General features: G+C 31.2%; 1 protein-coding gene and 1 non-coding gene across 2 annotated transcripts; both read left to right on the forward strand.

Moving 5' to 3' along the window:
• Positions 1-19,515: 19,515 nt before the first annotated feature.
• Positions 19,516-20,053, forward strand: LOC123195707 (defensin-like protein 1). Its single transcript, XM_044609519.1, has 2 exons — positions 19,516-19,641; positions 19,725-20,053. The coding sequence occupies exons 1-2, from the start codon at positions 19,587-19,589 to the stop codon at positions 19,901-19,903; spliced, it is 234 nt and encodes a 77-aa protein (XP_044465454.1). The 5' UTR covers positions 19,516-19,586; the 3' UTR covers positions 19,904-20,053.
• Positions 20,054-24,653: 4,600 nt separating this feature from the next.
• Positions 24,654-24,760, forward strand: LOC123196031. Its single transcript, XR_006497574.1, has one exon. It is a non-coding gene; the product is annotated as a small nucleolar RNA R71 (small nucleolar RNA).
• Positions 24,761-25,386: the final 626 nt, after the last annotated feature.

Below are 25,386 nucleotides of genomic sequence, written 5' to 3' on the forward strand. Positions count from 1 at the left end.
ATGTTGTAGACATTTTCATCAACCTAACCCGACTTAAGATTTCAATATGGATGGCTGCTTCAATATCCATGGATCATATCCTCTAACTCACGAGCACTTATAATTCTTATACTTGAGATCACCGGACTATATAATATACCTAGAATATACACCTAAAGAGACGTGTTAACTCAAAACTTCCTAACACATACACAACAATATAATAAATGCATGGTATCAAATTATAAATCCTACAATATCAAAAAGTGCATTTAATAAAACATTACAAAGTAGTTGCAATCAAAACATTGTTCAAGAATCAAATATATGATATCAAGTATATAATGACCCCAAATCCAAACTAGTACACAAATAAATATAAATAAAGTTTGCATACGCAAATGACATAAATGCCCTTTATAATGCAACATCTTGTGTTGACTCACTAGCTTTCTATCACCTCGTTGCTTCACAATTCTATCTACAAAATCACTAAATGAATACAATGAGTGAAACATACTTATTAAATAGGTGTCCTCTCGGCTCCAAGTACACAACATGAATAATAACATAATTCCTATTAGTGTTTCATATCTAATCTTATTGTAGGGTTCTCAAAGTGTCAATAACTAACAACGTAGCTAAATCAAAAAATTTAAAAATCAAAGAAGCCCAAAAAAATCTAACCGGGATAACCGTTTTAAAACATATATTCATGAATATGTAAAATACTCATAGGGTGTTTTAGATTTATAAGTGTGTTGATGGCTCTTCCAAATCTTCACATGACTTAAGACCAAAGCTATCCAACCCTTAAAAGGCAGTGCCTCGGTATCCAAATGCAGCACAAACACAAGCAGAGGAAATCCAGACAAAGAAGTTGTTGGGGCTCATAACTAGACTCTTAGCGTTTATACGAAGGAAAGAAAACAGAAAAATGACACTGGGTTTCACTTTATGTATATTGTATTTTTTTTAATAAAAAATTTATGCCTTCATTGGCAAACTTATGTGGGCTAATCGACAAGCTTAATTGCTTGCACAACTAACACACTTAAGTGTGCCAATCAACAAACTTCAACACTTATATAATTGACACACTTAAATATGCCAATCGACAAGCTTTATTTCATGGTGTCAGTCGACATTATGCATTTGCATGGCTGACACCATCATACCAAGTGCATAGATGACACTCAATCAAGGTATAATCAAGCCCTAAGTCCTTTCAACCTATTAAGCAAACCTAATTCATTCACAATCTTTTTCTCGGACCTAAACACCAAAATTATCAATAAACAATCCATTTCTCTGAGTTCGATTCAACTCCTTTATGCGTGTGACCTATAAGGTTTCCATCGAATCAGTAGTGATCAAATTCAAGGCAAATCCAAACACAGACCAAGATTAGCCTTTAGTAAAGCATCATGACCAACAAGACGATAAAGTGTCAGTAGACATCTCTTAAATTTTTACAATATCATAGTTATGTATAATTCAACATTTCGTCAAAAATATTTCTCAAGAGTGAGGCATAAAAATGTTCTTATCTGAGTGACTCCTCAGTATAAGTTACCCACATCAATGACTAACATGGATTAAGCTACAACCTCATCCTACTGTGGTCACAAATTCAAGTAGTCATATATGTCTTTCAGTATTCTCATATGAGATCTCTTCTTCTATGCTTATGAGTGATGAATCCTTCATCGATCAACCATAGTCTCTATGTGTCTCACAATCCGATTGATTACTACCTTTATAGTCATCCCACTTTGGCAGCATGTTAGATAACATCAAAAGATCACATATAATTATAGTGTTCAAAGGATTTTTTCTATAAAGACTAAAACAACCATCCATATAGATATCCTTTGGTCAAGTTAGCGTAATAAACACGTCTACAATGTGTACCTATGTATTACACCAAGTTATCTACAAGAATTTCAACACATGAGAATTATTGCCATTTTTGGTGGGTTCATTCAATACTACAATAATCTCATCATCATTTTATATGCTCTTGTTCATTGTAATATTGGGATTATGAACATTTTTAAAATGGTAACTCAATTTGTTCATAAGGTTCTCACGATCAGTTGTTTAATCCTCTTATCACAGTTCTACCATTATAAAGCCATATAATTCTTACAATCATATAAGTAGTCAACATATGAATTAAACAATAATCAATCCTTTTATTAATTTTTAATACAAAATTACATCCACAAATGCCTAATTTGATTGGCTCTAGGGCACCTACCCTAATAATCTCCCACTTGCATTATACCTAATAGGTTATAAGTTTAATGTCGAGCTCGACTACATACCTATCATGTTTTTAATTGAGAAAGGGGTTTTGTTAGTAAGTCAGCCAAATTTTCATTTGTATCAGTCTTTGCTATCTATATGTCACCTTGTTGTACAATCTCTCAAATTAAGTGATATCATCTGAGCATGTCCTTAGACCTCTAATAAGACTATAGCTCCTTAGCTTGAGTAATTGTTCCATTATTGTCGCAATGAAGCTCAATTGGCTTAGCGATGCTCAAAACCTTTCTAAGTTTAATAACAAACTTCTTAATCAGATAACCTCTTTTACAGCTTTTGAAAGAGCAATGTACTCGGACTCTGTTGTAGAATTAGTTATTATACTTTGCTTAGAGTTTTTCCAATTAACTACATTACCATTTAAATAGAACACAAATCTTGTTTGGGATTTATAATCATCTCAATCAGTTTAGAAACTTGTATTACTATAGCCTCATATAGTGAGTTCAGATTCCCCCCTCTATAAACTAAGAATGCATCTTTAATGCTTCTCAGGTACTTCAGGATGTTCTTGACTACTATCCAATGTTTTTCACCTAGATCAAATTAATATCTACTATAAATGTTCAAGGTGTATGAGACATCAATCCTTGTACATAGCATGACGTACATTATTAATCCTATAGTCGAAGCATATGAGATCTAATCATCTTATCTCTCTCAGATTGTGTACATGGACACATGCTTTCAAAAGATATACACTATGGGATATAGGCAAAAATCCTTTCTTGGATTCTTTCATATTGAATTTAGTTAATATCTTTTTTATATATGTGCTTTGACTTAAGCCTAGTAGTTTACGCTCTCTATCTCGACAAATTTTAATCTCAATAATAAAAGTGCTTATCCTACGTCTTTCATGGAGAAACACTTAGATAATCAAGCCTTTACTAATTGCAAGTTTGGTATGTCATTTCCAATAATCAAGATGTCATCGACATACAATACTAGAAATGCAATCACACTCCTACTGACTTTCTTATACACACATGATTCATTTTCGTTTTATATGAATACGAACTCACAAATAGCTTAATCAAAATGAATGTTCCAGTTTCTCAAAGCATGTTTAAGTCCCTAAATGGATTTTTCTAGTTTACGTACTTTGTTTAGTTTCTAGCAAGAACAAAACCATTTGGTTATGCTGTATAGATATCTTACCATTCAGGAAAATAGTTTTGACATCTATTTGAAAGATTTCACAGTCATAGTGTGTAATTATTGTAAGCATAATTCTAATAGATTTAAGCATAGTGATTAGCAAAAATGTGACATCATAGTCATTGTCATACTTCTGAGTGAAACCTTTGGTAACCAATCGTGTTTTATAAGTATGCACGTTACCTTCTATATGAGTTTTCTTTTTGATAATCTATTTACACTTTACAAGTTTTATCCGTTCAGGTGCATCCACTAGAGTCCATACTTGGTTTTGGTATATACAGTTTATTTTGGATTTCATGGCATCCAACCATTTATTAGAATCTGGACTTGAAACAACCTCATCATAGGTCTTAAGTTCATTATCATTGATAACCAATTTATCACCATGCTGAGTTAAGAGAAAAGCAAATCTCTCTAGCTCATGGCATACTCGTGTAAACTTACATAACCCTTGTATGCATTAAGGTTATTCCATCTGAAGTAGAGTAAATTTTCATCATGATTAACCATTTGTGATAGGATATCATCTTGTTCAACATCTGTGGTATTTTGTGGTATAGGAACATCATCTAACTTTAACTTCCTCTGATTGATTCTCTTGAGAATAAATTTTTTCTCAAGAAACATGCTAGTGTGAGTAGCAAAGGCCTTATGCTCTTCCAAGTGGTAGAAATAGTATCCTTTAGTAACCTTTGGGTATCCTACAAAAACACACTTTTCAAACTTAATATTTAGCTTGTTTAAAATCAATTTCTTGATATAAGCTTTACAACCCTAAATCCTCAAGTAATTAAGATTGGGCTTTTGCCCAGTCTATAACTCGTATAAAGTTTTATCCACTAACTTTGATAAGACATAATTTAGTGTAAAGGCAATAGTTTCTTGGGTATGACCTCAGAAAGACATAGGTTGGTTGGTAATACTCATCATGGACCTAACCATTTTCATTAAGGTCTTACTTCTCTATTCAGAGACATCATTATGTTGTGAAGTACCTGGAGGAGTGAGTTGAGATATTATCTCATTTTCCTTTAGGTATCGTCTAAATTTAGCACTTAGGCATTCACCCTCTCAATCACTTTGAAGGATTTTAATTTGTTTACTAAGTTGCTTTTCTACTTTGTTCTTGAATTCTTTGAATTTGTCAAAGCATTTAGACTTGTGTTTCATCAAAAACACATAATCATATCTAATAAAATTATCAATAAATGTGACAAAATAGGCTTCCTTATATCTATTATGCATTGTCATAGGCCCACACACATTGTTCTGTGTGATCCCAAACATTTTAATCGCCCTTTCATTTTGACTAGTGAAGGATGCTTAGGTCATCTTACGTAATAAGCAGGATTTGTATTCAAAAATGAGAATATTATTTTAGATGATGGTTATAATACCATTAATAATAAAAAATGAATATCTCTCTTTGTCCAAAACAGAGATAGAAATTAAGTTTTTAGAAATAAAATATACATAATAATAATACTTTAATTTTAAAACTAGCCCAGTGGATAACCTAAGATAATAAACACTTATGGGTAATGGAGTAATACATGCTCAATTTCTAACATATAGGTCAAACTTTCCTTTGGTGAACAATTTACTTTGTCACAGTCCCTGCATATTGGAACAAATATTTTAACTACAACTTGTGTTTACAACTCAAGACAACCAAGGAGAATAGTTTATCTCAATGATAAACATAACTAAAGTAGAGGTTTCAATTGCTTTTTTTTATTATTTTCTAGAAAGGCCTTGCAATATCTCCTTTAGTGACCTGCCTTGCCACAATAGAAGCAAACAACTTTTCCCTTCTTCACACCACTTGCAGGCTAAGTAGTAGTATTATGTTACTTTTTTGTTTTAGGCTTAGGCTTACCCTTAGCCTTGCCTTTGACCTTAGCCTTGACTTTTGATACTTAGATGTTAACCATAAGTAGATTAGTTAAAGCTACCTTTCATATTTCTTGTTTAGTTTGTTTAAGCATATACAATAACTTCTCAAGGGTTTTCTCCTTTTTGTTTAGGTTAAATTTCATAATGAAATTAACCTATGATTTAGGCGAAGATTTTTGTACCAGGTTAATAGCAAGCTCATTGTCTATGATAAAGCCCAAGCTCACCAACTACTCAATATAACAAATTATCTTGACCACACAAGGGCCAATTTATCCTCTCTTAAAAAGTTTTCAATCAAACAACGTACTTGACATCTCATATCATTCAACCCTTGCAACTATGGAATATGTATCTATTTCTTCATGTTGTTTCTAAAGCTCAAGTGACATGGAAGCCATTATAAGGTTGTGAACTTCCATAGAGTCATCACGATACTTACTAAAAGTTTTCTTTTCTTCTTAGGTGGCATCGGACCAAGCTTAGGGGATAATAACCCTTTAAGGATATACAACCTCTTCTCTTGGCATAGAATAATCCAAAGATTTTTGTATCAATCAGTGAAGTTACTTCCAAGCATACATGACACCTTAACATACATGCATGGCTAGTATGTAAAATGCTTAGTCGACATGTTTCACTTACACAATTGGCACACTTAAGTGTGTTGATAGAGAAACTTAATTGATTGCATAATTGGAACACTTAAGGGTGCTAGCTAACAAGCTTTAACACTTGCATGACTATCACACTTAAATATGTCATCCGATAAGCTTTATTTCGTGGTGTCAACCGGTATCATGCATTTACACAACCAGTACCATCATACCTAGTGCATAGATGGTACTTGATCAAAGTATAATCAAAGCCGAGTCTTTTAAACCCATTGGGCAAACCCAAGATTGTGAACAAATAATCCATTTCTCTGAGTTTAATTCAACTCCTTTATATGTGTGATCAATAAACTCTCTATCAAACCAATATTGTTTAAATTTAAGGTGAATTCAGACATAGACTAATATTAGCCTCTAGCAAAGCATCATGGCCATCCAGATAACAGAGTGTTAGCGAAAATCTCTTAATCATTTACAATATCATAGTTATGTGCAATTCAATCCTTTCATCAACCAATATCTCTTGAGGCTAAGACATAGAAATATGTCTATCTTAGTGATTCTACTGTATGAATTGACACATATCAATGACTAACAAAGATTATGTTACAAACTTATCCCACTATAGCAACAGATTTACGTAGTTATAAATGTTTTTCAGTATTCTCATGTAAGATATCTTCTCCTGTCCTCAAGAGTGACGAATTATTTGTTGCTCAACTATAGCTTCCATGTATCTCATGATATGGTCAATTATTATCTTTATCGTTACCCTAATTATGACAGCATATTAGATAGCATCAAAGCAAACTAACTTTTACACAAAATGGTTTAGCAACCTTAAGTTAAAGGATCACATGCATCTGTAATGTTTAGAGGATTTATTCCATAGACACTAGAGTAACCATCTATATAGATATCCTCTAGTCGAGTCAGTTCTATGAACATTTCTACAATGTGCCCTCATGTGTTGTATCAAGTTGTTTCTAATAGCTTTAATATGTGAGAACTATTACCACTTTTAGCAGGGTCGCTTAACACTATAATAATCCTATCATCATTATATGTGCCCTCGTAATGTCAAGATTACAGATATTTCTAAAATGGCCACTTAATTCATACATAGGGTTCTTACGATCAGTTGTTTGATCCCTTTATCACAGTTTTACCATTTTAAAGATATGTTATTTTTATAATTATATAAATAGTCAACACATGAATTAAATAGTAATAAATCCTTTTATTAATTCTTAATATAAAATTACATCTACAAATACCAAATTTGATTAGCACTAGGGCACCTACCCTAACACTTATTATAGTACTTTGGATGTTTTCCTAGCATCCTAAATGTTAATCTGAATTATTTTAGTGCCCAATGTCTAAGCTTTAAAAACAGTGTTATCTCAGATGACTAATGTCAAACGTTGTATATTAGCATCCCAGATTTTTAGTGAAAGCATAAAGCATTCCAAATGTTATTTATAAAGTGCACCAAGTACACTTGTTGGCAACAAAGTTTAGCATATCTTATTTCATGTCAGACCACCAAAATGATCTCCTAAAATCTTGATACATCTTTACACTCCTAAGGTGAGTAGTGTAAAAAGAATTATAAGCTTTTGTGAGGATCTTACCTTTCAAATCATTAACACAAGGAACACAAATCTGACCTTAGAACCTCAACACATTACCAACCATATTAAACTCTACCTTAGTACCTTCAACAAATCTTTACCTCATGTATACATACCACTCATTGGTTACTTGAGCCATATGGATCTCATCTAACAAGGTAGACTAAATCTGTAACCTAGCCATCAACCTAATAACCAACTCTATTTGCTCGCTCACTAACTCTTGTTGCAACTCTAAGTAAATAAGAATATGGGACAATACTACCTTTCTACTCAAGGCATCAATTACAACATTAGCTTGTCCTAAATGGTATGAAATGTCATAGTCATAGTCTTTCACTAACTCTAATCACCTCATTTGTCTTATATTTAACTCTTTATAGGTAAATAAGTATTTCAAATTCTTGTATCCATGTAATCATTACACTTGACTCCAAACAAATAATACCACTAGATTTTCAAAACAAGTACCATTACGACTAACTATAAGTTATGATTAGGATATCGAGTCTCATAATCCTTGAGCTATCAAGAGGCATATGCAATCACTTTTTCTCTTTGCATCAACATAACTCCTAAACTATGGTGAAAAGCATTTATATGCAAATCATATTCCTCACCCTCAGATGACATTGCCAGAGTAGGAGTCAAAGTTAACCTTACTTTTAATTCCTTAAAGCTTATCTCACAAGCATTAGACCACCTAAAAGGAACATTGTTTCGATTTAATTAAATCAATAGTTGGGCTATTTGACAAAGCCCTCTATAAACCATTTATAATACTCTACCAATCATAGAAAACTATAGACCTTCTTAGTTGTCTTGAGTCTTTGTCACTCCAACATAGCCCTAGTCTTGCTTAGGTCCATTAAGATGCCATTAGCTGACATTACATGTCTAAGGAATGCTACACGATCTAAACAAAACTCACATTTAGAAAATTTGGCATACAACTATCTATCTCTTTATCTTTACAACATAAACCTTAAGTTTGTCATGTTCCCCCTAAGTCTTGGACTATACTAATATATCATCAATGAAGACCATAATAAATTTATTGAGACAATCCTCAATACTTTATTTATTAGATCCATGAAGTCTACTAGAGCATTAGTTAACCCAAAAGACATTACCACAAACTCATAGTACTCATATCTTATTCTAGAAGTAGTCTTCATAATATCCTTCTTTCAACAACCTAAACTTGATGATATCCAGATCTCAAGTTAATTTTAGAAAACATTGAGGCTTCTTTCAATTGTTAAAACAAATCATCAATCCGTAATAATAGGTACCTATTTTTTACTATCACTTTATTCAACTCTATGTTGTTAATATAGATATGCATAAACTCATCATTCTTTTTCATAAAAAAAAAAAAAAATTGACACACCCTATGGTGAATAACTAGGTTTGATAAAACCATTACCTAGAAGTTCCTATTACTGCTTCTTTAATTTCTAAAGTTTAGTTAGGGTTATCCTGTGTGATGCTTTAGAAATAGGTTTTATTTATACAAAACTCAATCTCCCTCATAGGTGCTAACCTTGGTAAATTATCAAGAAACACATCTTGAAAATTACACACAATGGGAGCAGACTACAAACTTAGGATTCTCTCATCTAATTTATTAATCACATGTACCAAATAACCTGACAACCCTTAGAATTTTCCTCATTTTTACACTATTGATCATTATACTCAAAACATAACCCTTGTTAAAAATGAACTTCTCACCTCATCCAGATGGAATCGTTCTTTTTTCTATAGTTAATCTAAACTTCATACAGACTGAGAAAGTCTATAGTAGAATAATGTTAAAGTCTGATATGTCAAACACAATCAAATCAATGGCCATTCATCAACCTCTCAGAAGAACTATCTCATCTAACAACATTTTATCAAACTGTATTTTATTTCCATAAGGTAATTAATAGAAGTACCATTAACTAGTATAGGCTTTAACATTAGCCTCTCAATAATCCCTTGTATAATAAAGTTGTATGTAGCATAAGAATAAGTTAGCCTTAGTCTGGGTATGAGTCGTTGTATATACTTTTATATGTCTACCCTAAATAGTTTGCTTAATGGGGGCTAGTACAGCTACCATGCAGTTACGGGTAAAACAACTTAGTTGTTTGCTCTAGAAACATAGCCTCAACCCTATATAGTCTCTTGTATGCCAATATCCACACTTATAACGAGAAAAAGGGTCTTCTCACCTCGGTCAATCCTTCCACCATGGTTGTTCATCCTTCCAAGGTTGACCTTTACATTATGGCCTTTTACCCTTCCGATTTCTCTAAAATCTTTAAAACTAGAAATTTTGCTTACCCTAGAATCTTAGCTACCTCCTTTACAACTGCCACCTATGCCTATTTGCTTAAATCTTTGTATTGGGCTAATCAGGGTTACTATAGTATACCCTTATTTTAAGTCATTCTTTACCTTATAGCCTCAGATCTCTATGTTATACTCAAAGTCTCTAAATAGGAATTGAGAGCATGGCTTCCCATTATCAAATCTTTGGCTATATTAGATCTTAGCTATTCATGAAGATTTCCATCTTGCCTCTATCAATACAGGCCAACCTTGACGCATACCTAGCCACTACATTGAGTTTGGTATAGTACTCTTGAACTAGCACCTAACCTTGCCTCAGATTAATAAACTCTTAGGTCCTAACATATAACAAATCAATAGACAAGAACTCTTTTTCAAAGGCTTATCTAAAGTCATCCCATGTCATTTTAACTGTTTAGTAAGTACCACATAATGTCTACCACTAAACTTTAGCATCACCCTTGAGAAGATAACTAGTATATTAAATCCACTTATGATCGGTCATCTCAAATACTCCTATGACATTCTCCTAGACTCTAGCCACTCTTTAGCTAAAACAAATTTGGTTCCTAAGCTACTTTTAAACTTTAAAGGCTAATGTTTACCAACCAAATTATACATTGGGTGAAGTTATCCTTTTACTACCTCCAGCTATAATTGTCCTCTAAACTACCCCACTTATTTGGTCCTACTAGAGTGGTTATTATTCAATCATGGGGGGAATCTGGACTAGATGATCCACACTCTCTAAAGTCTCTCGATTCTCTAAGAGAGCCTCTTAAATAATCTATTGAATCACCGAGTTATCAATCTATGATGTTGTTAGGTAGTGACATCATTAACATTAAAATTAACGTTTCCCAAAAGCCTTTTGGATGTCCTTATCCTAAAATCATATACATAAGCTCATACAGATAAACCATAATTTAAGTGTAAGTTAAATAATACTTATAACGACCAACGCACGAGAGTTGTTAACATTGCATGAGGGGTAACTTAAACACTTATGTACATTTAGATACATAATACCCTTTGGATTCCTAAACCATGCTCTAATATTGAAATTATAACACCCATCTCCAGATACATACCTCTACTTGGAATATGCACCCAATAAGGCTTGTTAACTCAAAATTTTCAAACACATACACAACAATATAATAAATGCATGGTATTAATTACAAATCCCACAATCCCAAAAAGTGCATTGAATAAAACATTATAAATTAGTTCCAATCCAAACAGTGTTTAAGAATCGAATACAAAATATCAAGTATGTGATGACCTTAAACCCAAACTAGTACACAAATAAATGCAAATACAATTTACACGTAAAAATAACAAAAAAAACCCTTGCTCATATAACTCTTGGAGCTAACCCAATTGCTCTCTCACTACCCTGCTACTCCACAATCCTATCTGTAAAATCACTACAAGAATACAGTGAGTAAAACACACTCAGTACGTAGGTGGCCTCTCAGCACCAAGCATACAACATGAATAATAACCATAATTCCTATCAGTGTTCAATATCTAATCTTATTATGGTATTTTGAATGTTTTCCCAACATCTTAAATACCTAACCAAAATTATTTTGGCATCCAAAATCTAATTTTTAGTGTCAACATCATCTTAAATGATTGATGTCAAACAATGTATGTTGGTGTCCCAGACACCAAGTGAAAGCATATGACAACCCAAATGTCATTCATAAAGTACATCTAATACACTTGTTAGCTAGGTTTCAGCTATGGAAATCATATCACTGGAGTAAGACCTTAAGCCTCTACCAATATCGTTCAAGCAGCCCAGATGCTAAAATGTCTAATGTAAGTGTGTGTAGGCATTAAAATCATTTTAGCATCTCAAATACCCATCCAAATTATTTTAGTATTCAATATCCAATTAACCAAACACGGGGACGATTTTGCCTAGTTATACACAACCATGTATCCCAACATATACAAACATGGAGTGTCATTTTCCAGAATTGTGATCTAAGGTTCTTCTGGATTTTTTGGCTATTTAATCTAAACTTTAGGCATCAAAATTCACACTATACATTCAAATAACAAGTCTATATGTTCTATTTTGCATTATTGACCAAATATGCATAATAAACAAGTTCATCAAAGAGAGTTAAACTTAGGTCATCCTTAACTTATGTTCTAAACCTTTTGTTCATAAACCTCATATCTGACTATTTTTAGGTATTTGGCAATTCATAATCACACATGAAACTCTCCTATTAAATCTAATATCAACATGACTCCATCTCAACGATAAAATTGTCACATATAATTTAATAATCAATCACTCCAAGACAAGAATACTTTAAATACATACTAATCACAACTAAGTCAACTACACACATGCCATAACAATATTGTATACCAACATCTTTCACTTATACAAATTCTCATAACATAATCTTAGCCAACAGAATGGTTCAACTCAAGGAAGGGTCACCAATACTTGTCTCTTTTTCAGTGAATAAGTAAGTCTTCATGTGGTGAGGCAATCCCCCAATGCTTTTTTGGTCTTAAAGTTCTCTAAGGCTCTCTGAATTCTCTCTAAATGTTTTGTAAAATTATACAAAAACGGTGAACTAAACATGTTTGGAGTCTTTTATTTTTAATTAAAAACTATGATATATGGTCATGCAGACCATATACATGGCTATGTAGTTTCTAGGGGTGAAAAAGTCATAATTCAGAACTAAGGGGTGTAAGAAGATATTTGTTGTTTTGATACCATGAAAAATGTTTAATAAATTGTGTATTTAATTAAGAGTGAATTTTACAATTTATACAATTATAGTATATTCTGAAAAAGAATCATAATCCTACAATAAAAGAATAAATGAATTACAATCAAATAAGGAAACAATATATAGCCAAGAATGGAAAACACTTACTACAACAAAGGAAAATGTAATATTCATATAACAATTGCATCGTAGTTACATGTTTGATTTTAAAGTTCCAACATTACATTTGCATTAGAAAAGTGTTTACAATTTATAAAGTGGTTTTGCATCGATTTAACATACATATCCGAATGTTATTATGTTGAATCGATTAAAGATTTGTTGGAACAACAAGATTTTCTTAAGTTAATTATATAATTGTAACACCCTAGGTCCAATAACCCGGCCCACTGTTAAGATATTGTCCACTTTGGATACACAGTCCATCATGGATTTGCTTCTGGGCTTTGCAACCCAAAACGCGTCTTAACAGTTAAGGAGCTCATAGGCTATTTTAACCAATTCAATTCTCCCACCACTAACCAATGTGGGATCCAAAGACAGAGCACACACAGACCCAGCATCTCTCTCATGCTTTGTCGATGTGGGATTCGCCTAGGGGTATCACATACACCCCCCCTTACGGGACTCAGCGTCCTCGCTGAGGTTTGCCCCACCATCGTTCAAGAGGACACGCGGAGCTGCTCTGATACCATTTGGCTCACAGGCTATTTTAAGCAATTCAATTCTCCAACCACTAACCAATGTGGGATCCAAAGACAGAGCACACACACAAACCCAGCATCCCTCCCGTGCTTTGTCGATGTAGGATTCGCCTAGGGGTATCACAATAATGGACTTGATAATTGCAATTGACAAATCTAAAAAGCATTATTAGATGTTCTCTTGAATTAAGACATAAGAAATTATTTATACATTGACTCAAAGAAGATAAAGTAGAATAATCAATACAATATCAAATTTTGCATAGTGAACAAAAGTAGTAGCTTAAGATGTGATGATGTCAATGAGTGAGTGATCACTGATAGTGCTAGTTTCTGAGTCATTAAGTACAACTCTATTTGAAGGTGCTAATGCTCAATTAGGTCTTACATATAGATGAAAAAGGTTGAGCTTTTAATTAATGATAAAGAAAATACAAGTGACATTGTTGAAGGGCATACTCATGTGGGTCTTGTTGATGATGAACCAGATAGTCATCTCTAGTAGACTTCATTATTATGAATAACAATAATAAAACCACAATTGAGGTCTTGACTGCCTCTAACTCTAAAGAGTAAGAAATAATATTTGAATTTGCACTACTAGTTAAGAATGAAAATTTGGCCCAACGAGTTGATGAACCACCCAAATCTAAGATAACAGCTCTATTAATAATGGGATTTCTATGATGAGTAGAAAAAACCCATCAAGTTAAATTGCTTGCCATAAAGAGTCAATTCTTGATCACCTTATTAGAGGCTTACCTTAAACCATAAGTGTTAAGAAGGTTTTCACTAAGATTAGCTAGACATCTAAAAATATAGGAATTGTTAGTTTAGCGAGTGATATGACTTGAACAAGCTATGCTAGTTCTAAAGGAGTCAATTATTGATGAGTTTCTTATAATAAATTTTGTTGCTTAATTAAGGCACAGTTATAAAGGAAAAGAGCAATAATAAGAAAACTAGTTTTGATTGCCCAAATGAGGTTAAAGTCTTTTTTAGACGTGAAGTTAGTCAATAGATAAAGGATAGGTAAGTCGGGGTCCATGTTTAGGTTTGGAAATTGTGTGGACATTAAAGTTATCAATATGGGCATAATAGATATTTTGTCAAGATTATGGGACTCCAAAACGGCGTTGCTTATAAAATTTAGTCATAGGTTTAAAGTTATGATAAGAAGCAATTGAGACTGAGTATCTATGAGGTAAAGTTTTCAAGATGGCATAGAATTTTCTTAATGAATTTCCTTATAAATCTATGCCAAAGTCATTTTTGGTGTCTTTAGACATAAGAAACCTAGTATAATACTTTTTGAATTTGGGGACATTTCATTTAAGTATAGATCTATAATCCTATTAAGAAAATGGTAAGTCTAATATTAGGTTATGGTTATGTTATTTGCCATCTAGAGTATTCTAAAGGATATAGTATGTATTACCCCAATTAAGGTACTAAAATAATTGACATTCAATTCTTGAAATGTCCATACAATTGGATAATATCATGGATAAATCAATAGTGGGAATCAATAAAGTTTATAAAGATCTATGAAATCTAAGATTACTTCAAAGGATGTTCCCACTAAAGAACTAATAGCTAACTTTATAGCAGATGAGTCAAATACGATTGATATAGTGGTGGAAACCTTGATGAGAAAACCTACTATAAAAGAACAATTTGTTATCATTAAAAATTATTTTGTGTATCTCAATCATGCAAGATGGATAATGAAGTAGTCTTTCTAAATGAAAGTTTTAGTATGGAAGTCTATATGGTGCAATAAGGTTTATCAAAAGCATAGGGAATGAAGCTTTTGATATGCAATCGTGAGAAGTCTATCTGTGGTTGATATAAACTTCTTGAGAGTGGTGTTTCAATTTCACATGACTTCATAAGGAATAAATTGGACCAATATAAACATATGAAGATCAGTGGAAGTGAATTTTTTTCATGGTATAGTTCAATATATTGGTAATAGTGATATTAGCTTGTTCTATGAGAATCAAAAAATTTTATTCAAGATTTTTTTTTTTGCGAAAGGTCTTGGAAGTGCAACAATTGATTTTGGTATTGAGATCCACTAAGAAAGTACTTGTGGACTTTTGACTTGCCTCAAATGCATATTTGAAGTCTGTGCTTAAAAGGCCCAACATGTTGAATTATAAGGTAAGTCATGTGCATGTTGTAAAAGGAGATAAATGTATTATCAAACATTGCCTAAATGTCCATAGAATAAGATTAAAAGGGAATTTGTGTGGTATGTTCCCTATAGTGGCATTATTGAAAGCTTGATAGATGCACAAACATGCATGAGCCTGGTATAACGTTGGCATTTAAGGTTCTCAATTTATATCTCTTGAATCCAAGTTTTGATTATTAGCTTGTGGTTTAAGAGGTAATGAGATGTTTGCAAAAGATAAAGATTTTGGTGTTTGTAAAGATAAGCTAAAGTTTATTTTTGGATATAGTATTATATTTGTTGAATGCGTCATATTTGGAAAAGTATAGTTGTTAGTATCATCTTCAACCATAGACATTGAATTTGTATATTGCCATGGGGCAACTTCTCAGATTGTGTGGTTAATGGATTATACTTTTGCACTATTTGGTATTGATTTTATCTACAATAATAACAGTGCAATTAGGTAAAGACCACTGGTAAATTGAGATAGACAAAATAAAATATATTATAGTTAGAAATCTCATAAGGAAATAAGACATTAGGCTAAAGTACAAAATACAAAATTGATAAAAGTTAATCCCCTAATCAAAAAAATAAGACTTGTAGCTCATAAAGTCATGTTGAAAACATGAGAGTGTTTAGGGTCTTTGATATCTAGGGTTAGTGGGAGTTTTTATTATTATTGTTTTTATTGACATATATATTTATATTTTAATCATGAACATATTGATATACTTATTTGTCCATGCATGTATGCCCTTATATATGGTTAAGGTACAAAATGTATCTCAAGATATGACTCTCTTAAGTATAAAAGTTGTATGTGTATGTTTCATGAGTCTTGAGCAAAGTTAAAACATATAAGCTTCGTTGGAAGCAAATATATTTCTCTTGTTTCGTTTAAAATATAAGGTTAAAGAGAAATTATAAAAAAGACTGACAAAGATATAACAAATGTTTGTGATCACTTTGTTTGGTGCTATTTCTGCCATACTCCTAGATTTGATTTGTATTGATTTGATTATTAGTAATTATGATTAAAGACAATCTTATGTTGATAGAGGACATAAGTAATATCTTAGTTCGTTAGTGGTAGTCATATTAATTAGAGTATTTATTAAAGTGTAATTTATTTTTGAACTATTTTATTTTCTAAAAATAATGACCACTTAAAATTAAAAATATTTATTAATCGGGAGTCAAAAAAATTGTTTTTTTCTTAAAATAAAATAAAAATAATTAATGTTATCCAAGTGGGAGAATGTTAGAAATTTCCTAATATGAGCTAATATTAATTAAGTTTTTAGTTTAATACAACCGTTTAATTAAATAGTCTAATTCTAGCTTACAAATGTATTAAAGTGATCAATAAAAATATGTGCAATACACTTAAAGGTTATAATCTGGATGGACAACATAAATATGGGTCTTGAGTTTTATTTAGACCCTGATAAGTAGTCAATTAACCTACTATAAATTGACTAGGTTTTTACTCCAAAATTTAATACAGTATAACTTACTCATACAAAATTGTTATTCAAAAAGGTTTATAGAGTAGAAAACCAAATAATATCAAAAGGTGACTCGATAGATAATTTAAGCAGTTGTATGAATTCAAATTACATAAAACTCTAGATATTCCTAAAATCTTAAAGTTTAATTCAGTATTTTATAATATGTACGTAGATCTTAAAATTATAGTTAATTATTTTATTTTATACAATTTATGCAAGATAAATCTTACAAAGAGACCTCAATTTTTTCTTGAATTGTAGTATCTCTAGTTTCAGTTGACTTTAGTAGGGCTATGTTTAATTTGAGATGTTGACTTTGTGTATGGCATGCCTACTTATGTGTGTGCAAATTCATTTAATTGGTTATGATACAATGATAACAATAACATGAACTTGTTTTCTCATTTTTTGCTTTAGACATCATTTTTTGTAATCATTTTAAGTCAAAATTATTTGTATTTATTTATGACTTCTCATTTACAATCATTTTAAGTCAAAAAATAAAGTTGAAATAGTCGTAACACGAAATAGTCAAAAAATAAAGGTGGATGTAAATTTGCATAAAAATATTAAGTTTAAAATTATTTCATTAAATTTTACCAAAATGGTTATGAATTTTAGTATATTTCAATGAATTATGAAAAAGGAAAATAAGTTTCAAAATAAAATCAAAAATAAGAAAAAAAATCTTTTATATCTATTGAAATATCTTATATAAGTAATAACTTACATAGAAGATGATTTAAATTAAAAATAAAATAATGTCTAATTATATAATAATACATGTAAATATATATATATATATATATATATATATATTTATACATTCAAAATAAATATGTATAATATTATTCTTATATTTTAAATCCATCTGTATATAGATAATATATTTTGTTGTTATATTTTATTTATATTGCTAGTCACCCATTAATATATAAAAAATTTATAATAAAATTATATATATATAAAATTTGATGTAAAAATAATAATATAATATTATATAATTATTAAATTAAACTTTTAGTTTCAAATGTCATATTCTTAAATTGTGCTTGAAGCAACCACCACCACATAAAAAAGAGAAGAATCTCATCAAAATCAAATGCGACGTTCACAAAATTTGGTGGTGTTAAATAATGTGACAAGACAATCCCAAAGTTTTAACTGAAGAAATAAATATTAGCAAATACGACGCTGTTCTAATTAAACGACGTCGTCCTTTGAATTTCTACAAAATAATGAGAGAGAAGCTATGGTCAAAGAACAAGCTGTTGCTTTTTAAGACTTTATCCTAATATATAATATAAAATATTCCCAAAAATCGTACCAATCTCACGAGTGATTTTGACAAAATAAATAATATTATATTTATTTTATTTTTAATTTAAAATATTTAATTATTTGATCTAATCACATTAATAACATCTAATTATTATGAATTAAAGAAGGTATAATTTTTAAATTAAAATTTTTTTATTTTTAATTTAAAATTATTTAATTATATAATAATATATTATTATTTTTATATATTATTTATATATATAGTACTATTTAAAATATTAAACTTCCAATTTCAAATTAATCGTATTCTTAAATGAGTTTGAAGCAACCACTACTACATAAAAAATAAGGAATCTCATCAAAATCAATTTCTAGCACAAACTTATACCATACATAATTCAAATTACCCTCAGTCCAATCTAGCACTACAAAAAACACTGTACAATTTCTGTCATGTCCTAAATGTTATAATTTGGTGAAATAAGATACATCAAAACCATGGCGTTGTGCAAAAAACACCATAAACACACATTATTATTCCTTCATCTGATAATTAAAATTTTCTTTTAATGTCTAAAATACTTTAATTCGAGAAAAAAAAAAAGATTTAAATTAATTGAGAGAAGCAGGATCCTATTCAAACCTTACATAACAAAATATAATTATTTTTCTTTTTACACAATATATTACCATAATAAATATATATATTTATTTGCTAGATGGCAAAACTAATATTTAGGCAGTGCTGTGATGAGTGAGCATAAAAAGAGAAAAAAAAAATGTAAATAAAAAAACAGTAATGTTTTTATGATTAAGTATATATTTAAGTGCAACTATAAGTTTGATGAAGAAATGGTCATTATTTACCAACCAAGCGTAAGAAGAAATGGGAACTTTGATGCATTTCCATCTGTCACTAAGGTTCTCAGAAACATCCACCTGTTGGAAACATTTCAGTAATTATCGGCATCTTTCTGCATTTTATTTATGTATTTATAAAGAAAGAACCCATCTAAATTTTGACGTGCAAAGCCCTCGTGTCAAGTATATGGGAAACGTGGACAAGCATGCACTACCTCGATTCACGTGATTAATATCATATAATTCTCCATATGTATCAGTGTATAAATTTGTGAGTGAATTATAGCAATTAGGTTGAAAGTCAGATAAATGGAGAAGAAATCATTCGGACTTTCCTTGTTGCTGCTTATTGTATTGACTTCTGGTAATTCTCTCTCAAGTTCGTTTGTATATATTCTTGGGTTTTTGAATTCTCAATTGTAAATGTTTAATTTAATTGAACTACAGAAGTGATGGTGGTGCCATCAGAAGGCAGGATGTGTGAGTCACAAAGCCATTCGTTTCATGGAACATGCTTTAGCAATCACAACTGCGCTTCAGTGTGCAGGAATGAAGGTAGATTCTCCGGTGGTACATGCAAAATTCAAGGATTACATATCCGCTGTTTTTGTACCAAGAATTGCTGATGCATGTAATAAGACGCCATGTTTGGTTACGGGTGCACCCTTTTTTTTTTTTCACGAAATAAAATATGCATGTTCTTCCATCTTGGGAGAATTATCAGACCTCTATATGTCGTCGTCTTTGTTTAAAAATAATGCATCTTTTTTCTTTAAGTTTCGCTTAATGAAATATAGTTTATGCTCCTTTTAATTATTTGGATGACAATAAAAATATATACATAAACTATGTTCATAACTTTGTGTGTATAAATAGTGACATACCACTATATAATTAGGGGGTTTTTATCTTTAATTTAAAACCATTCAGTTACATTATGACAAACAAATTTGATATTTAATTTAAAACTATCCAATTATATTGTGATAAATATGATATCTAATTTAAAACTATTTAATTATATTGTAACACATTTATTTATGTACAAAGTTGTGTATATTGTTTGTACATGTTGAACTACTCATTTGGATTTAGGCAGCCAAATTGGAAAAATGAGGCCACCACAGACCCACTAATATATTCCCAGTTATACTGTAGGGTTGATTAAAGTTCTATATTCAAATGTTCTATATATATGCAATTTCAAAGCATGATCTGTATTTTATGTTAACTATATATAGTGTTTATCATTCCAAAATATATAAATACAATGACGATATTTAATTTACTTTGACTTTCATTATAAAAGCCACTTCAGTTTTCTTCCTACTTCAACCCACACAAATGAAAATATTTAGTTTGAAACAAAAATAAAATGCCTAAGTGGTAAGGACGATACCACCCTAAAGAGCCCCTTAGATCATAATACTAATACTAATCTTATGGTACCAAACAAACAGTTATAAAGTCTATCTAACAATCACATATAAATAAGCGTTTATGACATTTTATATTTACAAGCTCAACCATATGTAAGAGTCTTACAAGCTTATTTGTTTTCAAATATTTATATATAAGAACAGATTTACAAGCTCAAGACAGTGAGGTCAATTCCCTTTTTCGTCATGCTGGGCAGTTTGGTATATGGGTAGTAGTCTCTTACTCGAAGTCTCGAGGTTGGTAGAATAGATATAGTATATCATCTATACGTTGACAAATGCATATTTTTACTTTACCTATTACTCAATCTACATTCATTTTGGCTAACAAGTTTTATTATTGGTTAAATCAGACCTATCACCATTAAAGAAAACTCTTATGGATATATAACTTTCACATGATTGGAATGTATTATCTATTTTAACGAATAAGATTACAACGAATAGAAACTTAATCGGGCCTGTGGTGACAAAAGACATTATGTTGTTTTAGACTTAATAGGCTCACCAATTTTAATTGTACAATCAATTAGATTTAATTTATTAAACCTAAACATGCATATTATAACAAAATTTAAACGCTAGTATAAGACTTTACTATTATCGACTCCCTCAAGTTATAAAGGGTTGATATGGTTAATCTAAGGTCTGCTCTCCGTTATTCATCTACTAGGGTCTTCAAGAAAGTCTAAGCTTCTTTCTTTAATCTTCAAATACAATACATTTTACAATCTACGTATCCTAAATTTAAAGTATTTAAAGACACTATTATAAATACTAAATCAATAAATGTAAAAATCTCAAGTTACATTCAAATGAAGTGAAATAAGAAAAAAAGTACACAAGAATAAAGAGAAAGGCATGGCGTACGTATCCTAATTTTCATTTAATTACAAATATTCATTCTTAATAAAATAGAAATAATAAAATAAAAGCATCTCATTGGTCTAGATTCATGTACCAAAATTCAAGCAACTTCTCATGCTATATAAAAACACACAATGTTTTAGGTAATAATTATTAATTTGGACAAATTATGGTCAATTCGTCAAGTTTGGAATATTAATTAAACACACCTATAAGTTCAATATCAAATTGCACCACTACGCAAATTAGGGCAAAATTTTATTTTCAATGGCACGCAACATGTAGCAAATATGTTTTATACGTATGCGACAACGTATGACCTTTCGAATCCCCACGCATTCACACAAAAAATTTGAAAACATGTACTATTGAACTTTGGTTGACCAATTCACCCATGAAGCAAAATAAGAATTCACTTTTATGTGAAATTATGATCTTTCAGCTATACCACTGCGATCCAGTGAGTTACAGGAGCATGAAACACCCTCCTACTATTTCATGATGTCCCAAAAGATGTTGTCAATCAATTATTAAATGAAAATTGATTAAAAATACGAATTCTTATGTGATAACATGAGATTGAGTGGTATTCAACTGGTTCAAATCAAATACTCAAAAAACAAATATCTATACATTAAAAAACAAAAATAAAATCATAAACATGAACAAAACACATATTGTATAGTTTTGATCATGCATCACCATTCAATCATGCAACAAAATACAATCAAAATCATTCAAAGGGATATTATATGTACAGTATCAAAACCCATAGGTTTTGACACCAATTGACAGGATCTTAATGCCCTCAAATTACAATTTTAGCAGATAATATGGGCGAAAAATAAAATTCAAGACCCTAAATACAATTTAAATCGTTTTAGAGCCAATACTTATATTAGAAGGCTTTACCAAGAAGAGTTTTGCCTCGAATCCATTTACACTTTTCACAAAGTAATGAGGCTCCTACTCGTCCATAGGGAGGCGCATGCCAAGACATCACTATAATGGTGAAGCCATCAAGGATGACACACAAATGCTTGCCTATAAATTTTGTGAGTCATTGTGTGAATATGTGTGAGGAGATTGAGAGAAAATTTTCTTCAGACACTATGATATGCAACTACTCTTAGGGTTATGGAGAATATGCGTCAGTTTGTGTGAGACATACAAAACCCTAATAATGCAAATATCACTCCACACCCTTACTTGTGGTTCATCACCATTTGACCCATTAACTTTTGACTTAAGTTTCACAACCTCAGATCCTTAAGTAATACAGATTGGGCTCTTGCCCAGTTCATAACTCATGAAGAGTTTTGTTCACAGACTTAGATGAGACATGATTCAATATATAGATAGTTGTTTATAAGGCATAGCCCCAAAAAGACAAGGGTAGTTTTGTAAAATTCATCATGTGTCTAGCCATTTCTATCAAGGTTCAATTCTTTTGTTTAGATATATTGTTGTGTTGAGGTGTACTAGGAGGTATGGGTTGAAAAACCATCTCATTCTATTTTAGATATTCTCTAAATTTAGCACTTAGGTATTCACTTTCTCTATCACTTAAGAGGATTTTGACATTTTTCCTAGGTTGTTTTTCCACTTTAGTCTTGAATTTTTTGAATTTCTCATAGCATTTAAACTTTTGTTTTAACAAAAATACATAGCCATATTTACTAAAGTCATTAGTAAATATGATAAAGTAGGATTTCCTATGTTTGCAATGCACTATCATGGGTCCACACACATCACTATAAATGATTTCTAATAGTTCAATTGCTCTTTTTATTGTATCCAATAAAAGGCACTTTGGTCATTTTGCTCAATAGATACAATTTGCATTCAACATATGATTAAACGTTGAATGATTGCAATACTTCATAATTCAAAAGTCTTGATATGTGTTTCGATCTCATGTGACCTAGCCTACAACACCATATATATATGGTGTTCAGATCGTTTGTCTTTAAATGTTTGTTTTGTACATTGAGTATCTCATTATCAATTTCAAAGTATATAAGTCATTACTCAATTTTGTTGTTCAATAGACAATGTCATTCAAGATGATGGTTATAACACTACCAATAATAGAAAATAATATCCTTCAATATTTAAAAAATATATGGATATTAAATTTCTTGAAAAGTAGGTGCATAATAGCAATTATTTAAAGTCAAAGCAAAGTGAACTGGCCCAACACTTGTATTGTCTACTTGTGTTTCTTTTTCCTAGTCAGGTAATATAGTTTGCTCGCTAGAATTAAATATGTCTGTGTTAGGCATGTTCTCTTTTGTAGGTTCCTCGTGTCCCAATTCTTGTGGCAATTACCATGCACTACTCTCTTAGATTATGTGGTTGACTTGGCAATTTTCCCTTATCTCTTGAACTTATAGGAGTGGCTAGTTGAATCAGTTGTATCTCTAACATTTGGTTATAAGTGGCCAATTGATCCACTTTAGCAATTATTTGCCTAATTGTCTCATCTTGTGCATTGGCTTTCTATTTTTATGACAATGTGAAGCTTTCCATCGTTAATTCTAGGCTAGATTTTTGTTCTTGTGGTGATGGATGTAATAGTTGCCAGTTCAAATTTATTGGTTAAAATTTTGGAGGTGTTGGCTTGAAATTTTAGCTTGGATTGGAGGTGGGCTCATGGTTATTCAATGAGAAGATTGAGTTATTTTTCTAACTGAGATTATGGGTGTTTGAATATTGATTCTTTTACCCCATTTAGTCGAAGTTTACTTGCTTAATTTGAGGGTATTGGTTAATTAGATGACATTCTTGGCTTGTGTGCCCTCATCTAATTTCTTCAATCTTTTAGTCAAGGCATCCAACTTTGCATTTGCCATTGTGATCCCATTTACCTTATGAATTCCAAAGTGTTTCTTAAGTGTTATTCCTCCATTTGACCATTGAAAGTTGCTTGTAACTATTCTCTCAATCAGTTGTAAAAACATCTTCTATGGTTAACCCTATGAAAGAACCTCTAGCAACAACACCCAAATTACTCTTGATATGTCTCAAGAGCATGATGTAAAAAGTTTGAAGTAGGAACCAGTCTGGCAAGCCATGATGTGGACATTGTCTTTGAAGATCCTTAAACCTCTCCCTAGCTTCATATAATGTCTCATCTTTCTTCTAAGTAAAGATGGTAATATCATTCCTTAGTTTCACTATCTTGCCCGATAGAAAGTACTTGGGAAAAAATGCTTGAGACAATGCATGCCATGTGGTGAGTGATCCTAAAGCTTATAAGTCCAACCATGTTGTTGCTCTGTCCCGAAGAGAAAATGGAAACAACCTTAACTTGATAGCATCATATGAAACTCCATTGATCTTGAAATTGTCACATCCCGGTGAAAATCTGATGGGTGTGCATGTGGATCTTCAGTTGTTGTTCCCCCAAACTAGTTTTGTTGGGTTATTCAGATGATTGATGGCTTGATCTCAAATTTATTTGCTACCACAACAGGTTTAACAACTCTTAAAAGCCTATCATGGGCTTTACATATGACATAATCTTGAAGTGTTATCTGATTGTTCATGTTTGGCTCATGAATTTCGATATCAATAACCACATTGTCTTTATCCTTTTCTTCTTGCTTGCTCTTCATAGACATTAGATGGTTCTCTTGATTTCATGATCAAATTATAGTATTTCAGAATTCATCAATTTTTTCATACACTATCAGGTGCCTACAAGAAAAACAAGGATGAAAAGGCCAGGAAAAAAAAGGATAAAATAAAAAAAAATGAATTGAAAAATAAACCCTAGTCTAGCAAATTCACAAATTATA

Source organism: Mangifera indica, chromosome 1, assembly GCF_011075055.1.
Source record: "Mangifera indica cultivar Alphonso chromosome 1, CATAS_Mindica_2.1, whole genome shotgun sequence".
Classification (NCBI taxonomy): Eukaryota; Viridiplantae; Streptophyta; class Magnoliopsida; order Sapindales; family Anacardiaceae; genus Mangifera; species Mangifera indica.

What these genes read in the sequence shown, in the direction of transcription:
- LOC123195707 (XM_044609519.1), top strand. Translation starts at nt 19,587, where the DNA reads ATGGAGAAGAAATCATTCGGACTTTCCTTGTTGCTGCTTATTGTATTG. An exon ending in GCTTATTGTATTGACTTCTG is followed by an intron (nt 19,642 to 19,724) that starts GTAATTCTCTCT and finishes ATTGAACTACAG; the next exon opens with AAGTGATGGTGGTGCCATCA.